We start from the raw sequence: 10,401 nt of genomic DNA on the forward strand, positions 1-10,401 counted from the left end.
TCTTTACTGGTTTTCATAGTTTTTCTATCCTTTTTACATCTGCTTCTTTGGTTTTATTTTTGTTATTTTTTCCTTTGGTTCCTTTTTTATTTCATTTATTTTAGTTTTGTTTCTTTCTTTTGGTTTTAATTCTACATTTTTAGTAAATGCCAAGATTTTTTTTCTGAATATACATTTAATTTATTTTAAATGCAACATTATCATTTTTTGAGTACATGGTCAACATCTTTTATATACACAATTAAAATTGTTTTTTACATTCTTGGTTAACATTTTTCAAGTACAAGTTTAACATTTTCTTAATACATGTTCAAGTGTTTTTCAAATGTCCCGAAAAAAACATGTGTTTTTCAAATGCTTGCTTAAATATTTTCAAATACATGCTCAATTGTTTTTATTCATTTTCGGTATATGTGATATACATTTTCTCTATACACATTAAACATTTTTTGAATGAGTGGTCTACATTTTCATTTGATCAAAGTTTTCTTGTAATAGATATTTCATAATGTTTAAAAGTAAAAAAAAAGTAAAAGAAAAGAAAACGAAACGGAAAACCGGAAACATGGCTGTTTTTTAGGAAAAAGAGGTGCGCGTCTGGGCCAGTCCATGTGGAGCTTCCCCGACGTGAGGCTTGCGCTCTGTCTCGCTTACAGCGAGACATAGGGGCTCCCCCTAATCAGTATCCCAGCCCGCGCTCACGTGCAATATTGATCGGGCCGGCCTGTTAATCAGCAATATTGATTTCGCTCGACAGACTAGATTGCTCCGCTTCGTCTCAAAAAAAAAAAAAGACTAGACTGCTCCGCTAAAAATGACATACTCCATCACTCGCTCGATCCTTTGACAGAATTGATCGCCAGTTCAGTCGTCCATTGATCGTTTGACCTTTGACCACTAACCATTTGATGTCGTCGACCATTGGCTTTACAAATGACCATCTGAAAAATGTTTATGAATTAAAAAAACACACTAACATGCAAAAACGTTTGCGAATTCAAAAAAAAATCACGTATTTAGAAAAAAAATCAAGAATTCAAACAGAACATATGAATTCCAAAAGGTTCACATTTGTTTTCTAATTGTTTTTCCTTTGCTTCTAAAAACTACAAATGTTTTGAAAAAAGGTCGTAAATCTGAAAAGAGTTCAAGATTTTGAAAAGTTCATACTTGAAAAAAGTTTGCAAAATGAAAAAGTTCATGATTTTTTTAAGAAAACTGGTACTTTGAAAAAAAAATGAAATTTGGAAAGGTTCACGAATTTCCAATAATAAGTTTTTGAATTTTTAAAAATCAAGCAGTTGAGAAAAATGACAAATAAAAGAATGAAAAAAGAAAAGGAGAAATAAAAATTAAAACCAAAACCAAATCGAAATCATACAGGAAGCGCACAATTGAATACAAAATAGGAACAAATTAGTCGGTTAGATACAAAGTGCACACAAGCACACCAAAAGATGGGTAGCAGGATACAAGCAGGAAGGAAGAAGCAAGGCACCGTCCGTGTAAACTCCTCACCACAAAAGCCACTATCGATGGCCGAGAGAATGCAGCAATTTTAAAAAACTTAAGCAGGTGTAGGAGTTTGGAACAACCATTTACTACTTTATTTATCGTGTTAATCTACCGTTTCCGCAATTTTCGCAAGTAAACATAGAAGATTGATACCATGGTCAGTTATCACATACACAAGCTGGAAGGAAGAAGGGAGTAGCACAACCACTTATCTGAGCAGACTACCAATAAAAGAAAATGACTATTTGGCGACAACACCTAGGGCCACTGACTAAAGACGATGCTGGAGACAATTACGTGTCTCCTGCAATTAATGTTCCAGAAACAAGAGTGTAGTCTAGCTCCAGTTGTGTTATGACTCACCAGCAGCTTCCATATATAGCTCAAGGTTGTCAGCAGCCAGAATGTGTGCTAGCTCTATCCTATTTTTGACCCTATCACCTACACACATATTGATGCATGTTCCTGTTGGCACTGATGCCTCCTACTCCTAAATGCTTTTAGTTCACGACTTCTTCCATTATTCTCTAACCTCTCAAAGCCACTAGCTCATCCTCTGTGTTTCCTATTTACAACCTTTTAATACTAGCTAAAAGTTACTACCATGTCTGTTTTTATGGAACCAGCTTGCTTTTGTTTGTGTGAACACTGGGTAGAATATGTATCCACGCAATGGGAAATACATGGGACTGGAGCACATGGATCCACCCCCTCTATTCATCCAAACAATACACATGAATGTACCCGCAAAAAAAAACAATACACATGAATGGGGACCCATGCACCAATATGTAACAGTGCTGGTATAACTATTGCACACCCTCAGTTAAAAACTGTTTTTTGTTTGTAATGCCATGTAAATGCACCCTAGCACAGGCTTCCTTTTGTGGTACTCTCGGTGGCTCAACCCTTAATGTTACTTAACATCTATTGAACTCCTGCTACTCCTATGTCCACGTTACGTGTTTGTGACTACCATTACATCGTGTTCATGTGCAGTTGTTGCCACCAGTAGGTTGAATTGACCGTCCGGCCAAAGAAAAATCAATTAGGCCAGCTTTTGCTGGCTCTGCGCAGAATTGTCTCAGAAGCAAATTGAGCCAGCTCTTGGAGGACCTCCTCTGGCCAAAAAGCATTTGGCGGCGTCAGAGTTGTGGCTACATCCGGCACTGCTATTGTACACATTTGGGTGGCTATTCTTTCCTCCTCTGGCCACAAAGTGCTCAATCTCGCCATTGCGTTCTTGCCTGCATTGAACCCTACAGTCTGCACGCATTTGGGTGACTGTTCCACCTGTCCCTGATGCCTCCTACTCCCAAATGGTTGTTCACAATTCTCATCTCTCTGGGCTTCTAACTCCTCTACGTTTCCTGTCTACAGACGTTTAATATTAGCAAAAGATAGTCATGTTATTCCAGAACTAGCTAGTTTGCTTTTGTTTGTGTGCGCATTGTGTAGAATATATATCCATGCCATGGGAAATGCAGTTGATCAGAGCACATGGGTGCTACACTCCCCCTTTCTGTCCCACCATACACTTGATCAGAGCACAGAGAGCTTGAAGATCTCTGCGGCGATATGTATCAGTGTTGCTGACAGTCGTACACCCTCAATAAAAGTCATGTATACTTTGACGGTATTGCCTGGTAAATGCACGCTGGCAGATGTTGGCCGCTATTGCTGCTTAATTAGAGACGCTGCAAATGTCGAAAATGCCATCATCTCAAAAATTGGAGGCATTAATATGGTGGCCCTGTCATGCCTTGCGCCCAACATTTAATCACCCGTGCCACCTTTTCTTATTGACAATTGTTTGTCAAGAAGAACAATGTATTTTTAATTTTATTTCAGTGTTTTCTCTCCGTAGTAAATCCATATTAACATCACTCATAAAATCACATAGCAGATTCAGTTAGTTGAGCACTTGAAACAAGTGATATCACAGAAAAGATGATGATGATGATTTTGTGTTTTTGATACTGTGATCTTCACCCTCATCTAAAAACATGTCTCTTATACCTCAGTAGGTTCACAAAAGGATCTACTATTATGAAGAAGGACCCGATAAGGAGTTGGATTCCTAAAGGATACTTTCATGGAGAAGGAAGATATGTAGTCCATGAGTTAGGATAGAGGTGTTTTTAATGAGCTCGTGAATAGATGCCTATGAAGAGAGCCCAATACGGTGATGTTAAAAGTTTTCAAGTTCATGGTACAGGCATGGACTTTATCATATCCAATTCAATCGAAGAGAACTTTGTTACACAATAGTGTTCCCAGTCCAACTATTGATCAGATACGAAGCACGGTTCATCGACTCTCCCTCCAAGCTACCAAGGAGAGTGATTCTTCTTGTATTGTCTCATTCCCGATCACTTCAAGTATCTGGATTGTTGTGGGAAATCCCTTCTCTAGATGAGTTAAAGCTAAATTTCTGGAAGGAGGAATTGGGGAGATGCAAGCTCTGGAGATGTTGAAACAGGTCAGAGCATTTAAGCAGCCAATTTAATTTCTTCAAGATTTTGGCCAGCTACAAAATCTGAGGAAGCTGAATATCGATGTTAGCGATGATACAAAGAAGTGCATGAAAGCTATTGGATGGGCTCCCTTGTCAACCTTTAGCAGTTACAGTTTGTACTGCAGAGGGTCAAGCATGAAGACCTTTGTTAGGAATAGCTTCCTACTGCAGAGGGACAGCGTTTTTCTTTTTTCTTTTTTTGTCCTCCTTTGGTCGTTGTTGGCAAGCTAGAAACCAAGGAATCTCTGTTATAAACTGTTTCTCAACCTAAACAGACCATGCGCTCTTATCAGTTATAAATAGTTTTGACAGCTTAGCCTACAATCAGCAGGAAACCCACCCCACACCATTTTTGTCAAACAGCTACTGGCTTAGCACGGAAACCTAGTGGCACGGTAACATTATCACCAAACGCGCTAAGAATTTCGACAAAAGCTGCAAACGTGTTGTAAGAACGTCCCCTTCTTACAACTGTAACAGCAAGCCAAAACAGAACCACACGTACTGGACAAAGGGTGGTAAGAGCCTAAAGCACGTACATCACTTTTATCCTGAGAATTCATCATGTCTGCACCTTGAAGAAGAACATCCTTGGCTGTACCTGATAACATGTCTGCCCGGTAAATTAGCACACAACATATTTCCCCCTCTTTGCTCTGTTTCTTGTTCACTTTCTTTGCTTTGTTTCATGTCTGCACCTTGAGATAGCAACAAGTAGTGTACATCCTGCTGGCCCCTCTTTCCTTTGCTCTATTTCTTGTTCTGTATTTCTTTTCAATACAACGGGACGCAAAGCTTTTCCACCTTTTCAAAATAAAACAAAAAAGAGAAATTCATTCTCAACGCCTACTTATTATAATCCATGGTAACAGCAACTAGCAGGACTCTCAAGAAAGTAATGCTCCAATTTTCCACTGTCTTAAAGAAAACATGTAGCCAACAAATATACAATGACATGAAAAAAAGTTATACGGATAATGAACAATAAGACTTCAGAATAAAGGATATAATGACACCGAGAAAATAAGCATAACCGCCCTCTTGAAAAACAATAAAAGTGCTAAATTAAAGTAGTGTTATAGTATTAACATTTCAGAATATATGTTAACATTGTAACATATATTTAACATATTTATGATGTCAGTTTTCATAATGAATAGAGTGCTAAGTGGTGGACGGAACATTGATTCTTTGAAAGCTGTATGTTTCCATTTGATGCAAAGGAGATATGCAATATAGAAACTAACTTACTGCTAACACCTTCAATTGATGTACAGGCACAGCATGGTCATCATATCATGAACAACTTGCTGGATATTGACAATAGTTGTCAAAGGTTTGGTCCCAAGGTTTTCCCAGCATTATGAAATGGTGAATATCTAGTATACCTCCAGCAGCACAGCGCACAAGGGAAAAAAAATTCAAGGATAATATATCAGGTCAAATCCAATACTGACAAAACTAATAAAAAATGCAGCTTAGTTCAGGCCGAATGTTCAACTCTATTGAAGAAGTAGTACTCAGCCATATAAATGAAACACACAGTCGTTCATCAAAATGGTGCCAGTCAGAAGTTTACTACTAGCCAAAGTTTCTCCAACAATTACTAGTAAGAGAAGTGACCTACATTTCAGAATGGCGCACAGCCAGACATTCACTACTAGGACAAGTTCCATCCAGAATTACTAGTAAGAAAAGTGGCCTAAATTTTAGACAAGGAAAAAGGCGTTGAGATTAATTTATTAGGTCAAATCAAGACTGAGAAAACTAATATAATTTGCAGCTTAGTTGAGGCCAAACGCACAGCCCCATTGAAATAGAATCACAGATAGTCGTTCATCAGAATGGTGCACAGTCAGACATTCACTACTAGTACAAGTTCCTCCCAGAATTATTAGTAAGAGTAGTGACCTTTAATTTAGACATACTACAAAAAGAAAAGCTTGGGGGATGCAAGCTACTAAGAAACGTTGAGGCCTCGATTAGCAGTCCAAACTATCTAGGCAAAATCTCTAGAAAAGGTTTCAATCAATGCCCTGTTCCAGAAAAGAGTGGTATTTCTCAGGGAGTAACTCCTTATATTCCTGGCCTCTCCCCCCTGACGCAAGTGCAGTCAACAAGGTAGCTGTGGAACCTTCAAGGGTGAAGCTCCTCTCATTAATTTTAGACAGATAAGTCCCAGCCCTGGGCACATCCCCTTTCTGAAGTAAGCTTCTAACTATAGCATTTAGCATGCGGGAGTCGGCAGCACATCCATTCTTCTCCATAGAAAGGAATAGATCATCAGACTCTTGTAGAGAACCTTCTTCTATAAGTTTTTGTATCATTAAGCTATATGTAACAACATCAGGAACTAATCCTTTGGCCCAGATACCGTCAAACAAATCTTTTGCTTCTTCCTTCCTGTGACATTTAAGCAACGCACCAATCATAATATTAAAAGTGATAACAGAAGGCTTATCCTTCCTTTCCAACATCCCCCTAAAAACAACCAATGCATCATCTATCTTTCCATTCTTAGAGTAACCATCAATCAGTATGTTATAGGTGATAACATCTGGTTCCATGCCAATTGAGACCATATTGTCAAGTAACTTGCTCACTTCATCCATCTTACCAACGAACAAGTATCCACCTATCAGTGTGTTATAAGTACACACATCAGGCTTCACACCCATGTGTACCATCAGGTCGAAGAGATCTTGGGCTTCCATAACCCTTTCATTTTTGCAAAGGCGGTCCATGATTGTGTTGAAGAACACTGTGTTGGGACAGATGCCGCGATCCAACATCTCAGAAAATAGTTCATCAACCTTCTCCCATTTGCCACAAGAACAGAAACCACTAATAAGGGGGGTGAAAACTATGATATCAGGAGCTAACCCTTCAGTTATCATTTGATTGAATTGGGACATAGCATCATCCATTCGGCCAATCTTGGAAAGCAAGTTTACTGCCGCTCCATAGTTCACTACATCAGGGTTCAGTCCTTGCTGCCGCATTTTTGTAAATATATGCATTACTTCATCAACCATTTTTTCTTTAGCATAAGCAGATATGAGTATGTTGTAGCCATAATGATCTGGTGAAATACCATTATCATCCATCAACTCAATGAGACAATTCATATCATGAAAAGATCTTTCCATAGCATACCCATGAAGCAGAACGTTGTAGGTAGTAACATCTGGTTTTTGGCCCAAACCGACCATGGAATCAAATATTTTCCTAGCTTTTGCGCACCTTCCGCTCTTACAAAGATAATCCATCTGTATATTGTAAGTTACAATATCTGGTTGAACACCATTTCTAGACATTTCCCATAAAATCCAATCCACCTCTTTGCACTGTCCTAATGAATAATATCCATGTATTAGACTAGTATATGTGGCAACATCTGGCAGAATTCGTCTCTCAAACATCTGTTGAAGAACCTCCTCCGCCTTGTCCATCGCATGAAGCTTGCACATGCCAGAGATGATTGAACTACAGGTCACAACATTCGGCGAAATTCCCCTCTGTAACATTTCACAAAATAGGCTGTAAGCCTTGTTCACCTCACCCTCTGTCAACAAGCCATCAATCACGGTGCTATAGGTCACCACATTAGGTTGGCAGCTACCTCCATGCTCAACCATCACCTGAATCAGCTCGACAGCCTCTTGGCTCCTCTTCTCGTTGCAGAGACCCTTGAAAAGAATGCTGTAGGAGAAAATGTTGGTACACAGTTAAACATGGGCATTATTCGGAGTACGATGTCCATTGCATAGCTGGTCTTGTTCTCCGCACAGATGGCCTTGAGTAGGTGGCTGAAAGCAACAACGGATTCTTTCATAAAACCCATCTTAATGATGTTGCCCATGGCGGCAAAACCGAGGTCCAAGCGGCCAGCGCTGCAACAGCAGTTGACTAGAATGCCATAGGTGACACTCTGGAGAGGCACCTTGGTTCTTGCAACACGGTTGAAGAGGGAGACGCCGAGCGCAGGGCAATGACGGCCGACGACAGTGAGGAGGCAGTTGATGGCAGCAATCGAGGAGGGCTGAGCAACCTGGAGCAATTCGTCAAACAGGTGGAGTGCATCCTCGGTGCCAATGTGTCCTGTGCGGTACCGGTCCTTGATGTTCTGCTCCAAGATGCGTCTGCCGACGGGGACAACGCGGCGGCTCATAGCAAAGGATGTTCACCTTCGCCGGAGGAGGTATGAGGTAGACTGCAACGTACAGGAGATCTCCGCCGGCGACGGCGCTGATGAGGGGGGCGAGGACGAGATCTCCGCCGCCAGCCGCGGCCCTGACGCTGGGGAAGACAAGACGGCCCTCCGTTGTGCGCTGCCTCCCCGGCGCCGGCGAGGACGGGCCGCTGGCTCGCGTCGGCTCCCGTCGGCTCTCTCAAGAAGTCAACCTCTGTACCGTGAAATTAACAAAGGGCATCTTCACACCATTTGCATTTGGCATCTCCACACCATGCGATTTTACAGTTTTCCCCTTTAAAAATGATTTTACAGTTTTGCCCTTAAAAACTATGTATACCTGACATGGAGGAACAACTAGTCAGGCTCATTTCAGACATGTGCTATTTTTGTTTCTTTATTTTTGTGTTTGTGTGTTGAATAACATATTTAGTATGGGGATGTAGCTCAAGAGGACCTCAACGACGCTACCGCTCCCATATTCCGCAATCGCCACATTCGACAAGAGACCAGGTGCCCAGGTGTTGCATTCATGGGATCCACTTGCAGGGCCGGGCCCACAGTGGTGCAAAATGTGCAGCCCACACAGGGCCCAAAATTCTGGGGGCCCGCATTTTTTTTTATATAGGCCTAGTATTGAGAAAAAAAGCGTAAGTGCTACTAGGCCGCTAGGTGCTGGAGTGGGCTGGAGTCGAGTGGACTAGGCCATCGAGCGACGAGCGCTGAAACAGGATCGAGGATCGTTCTCCTCGACTCCTCCTCCCTGTCAAAGTAACAGAAGCGATGAACGAAATGCTGAATGCACCATACAGCCAACAAGAAGTGAAGGACGCTTTATTCCAAATGTTCCTGATAAAGTCACCGGGCCCTGATGGCTACCCGGCGCACTTCTTTCAACATCATTGGGATACCTGTGGGGGGAGACGTGACGACGGCCGTTTCGAGAATAGCTGAGGGGACAGAATCGGCCGAGTGTATAAATGACACTATATTGGTACTCATCCCCATGGTAAAAAACCCAACTCTCCTGTCTCAATTTCGTCCCATCGGCTTGTGTAATATATTATACAAGATAGCTTCAAAGGTGATCTCTAATAGATTGAAACAAGTGCTACCTGACATAGTCTCAGAAGAACAGTCATCCTTTGTTCCTAGCAGGTTGATCACAAATAACATCATCACATCTTATGAATGCTTGCATTTCATGAAGAGGAATAAAGCAAAGAAAAATCAGACATGTGCTCTCAAGCTTGACATGATGAAAGCTTATGATAGGGTAGAGTGGCCTTATTTAAAAGCAATAATGTTGAAATTGGGCTTCACTGAGAGGTGGGTGAACATAGTCATGGGCATGGTCACCACAGTAAAATTTCCTGTTTTGTTCAATGGAAAGAAGTTGCAACAGTTTATTCCTTCAAGAGGTATCAGACAAGAGGACCCGATATCTCCATACTTGTTCTTGCTAGCAGTAAAGGGCCTTTCGTGCCTGTTAAAATGTAGAAGTGAGTCATCCAACTTGCATGGTCTACAGGTAGCTCCTACAGCGCCACCAGTGAACCATCTTTTATTTGTTGATGACAGCCTGCTGTTTTTCAAGGCAAACGGTGTGGGGGCAAACGAGGTGTACCAGGTCTTGGATATTTACTCTCAAGCAACTGGGCAGCGCATCAACTACTCAAAGTCATCGGTATACTTTAGTAAAGGTGTTCCGGACGCTGTCAGACAGGAAATAAAGGACACGCTCAACATCCCCAACGAAACTCTCAATGAGAAGTACTTGGGGATGCCTTCGGACGTTGGTAATTCAAAAAACGACGCTTTTAAGTATCTTAAAGACCGTTTGTGGAGCAAGGTACAGGGCTGGATAGAGCAGACTATGTCCACGGCAGGGAAGGAGGTTCTGGTAAAGGCTGTGGCCCAGCAGTCCTGGTCTTCTCTATGCCGTGTTTCAAGCTACCAAGAGGGTTTGTGAACACCTCAACATGCTCATCAGAAAAATTTGGTGGGGTAGTAAAGAAGGAAAAAAAGAAAACCTCATTGGGTTTCTTGGAAATCAATGACCCAACCCAAGAGCATGGGGGGTTTAGGATTTAAAGACTTTGAGTTATTTAATCTGGCCATGTTGGCCCGCCAGGCATGGCGTCTTTTGCAGAATCCTGAGTCCCTAAGTGTGAGA

General features: G+C 41.4%; 2 protein-coding genes across 2 annotated transcripts; both read right to left on the reverse strand.

The window, feature by feature from the left end:
* Nucleotides 1-5,298: 5,298 nt before the first annotated feature.
* On the reverse strand, nt 5,299-7,671 carry LOC123142980 (protein Rf1, mitochondrial). Its single transcript, XM_044561719.1, has one exon. The coding sequence runs from the start codon at nt 7,669-7,671 to the stop codon at nt 6,058-6,060; it is 1,614 nt and encodes a 537-aa protein (XP_044417654.1). The 3' UTR covers nt 5,299-6,057.
* Nucleotides 7,672-7,679: 8 nt separating this feature from the next.
* Nucleotides 7,680-8,466, reverse strand: LOC123142981 (protein Rf1, mitochondrial). Its single transcript, XM_044561720.1, has one exon. The coding sequence runs from the start codon at nt 8,202-8,204 to the stop codon at nt 7,680-7,682; it is 525 nt and encodes a 174-aa protein (XP_044417655.1). The 5' UTR covers nt 8,205-8,466.
* Between the last annotated feature and the right edge of the window lie 1,935 nt (nt 8,467-10,401).

This window comes from Triticum aestivum, chromosome 6D (genome assembly GCF_018294505.1).
Source record: "Triticum aestivum cultivar Chinese Spring chromosome 6D, IWGSC CS RefSeq v2.1, whole genome shotgun sequence".
In the NCBI taxonomy this organism is placed as follows: Eukaryota; Viridiplantae; Streptophyta; class Magnoliopsida; order Poales; family Poaceae; genus Triticum; species Triticum aestivum.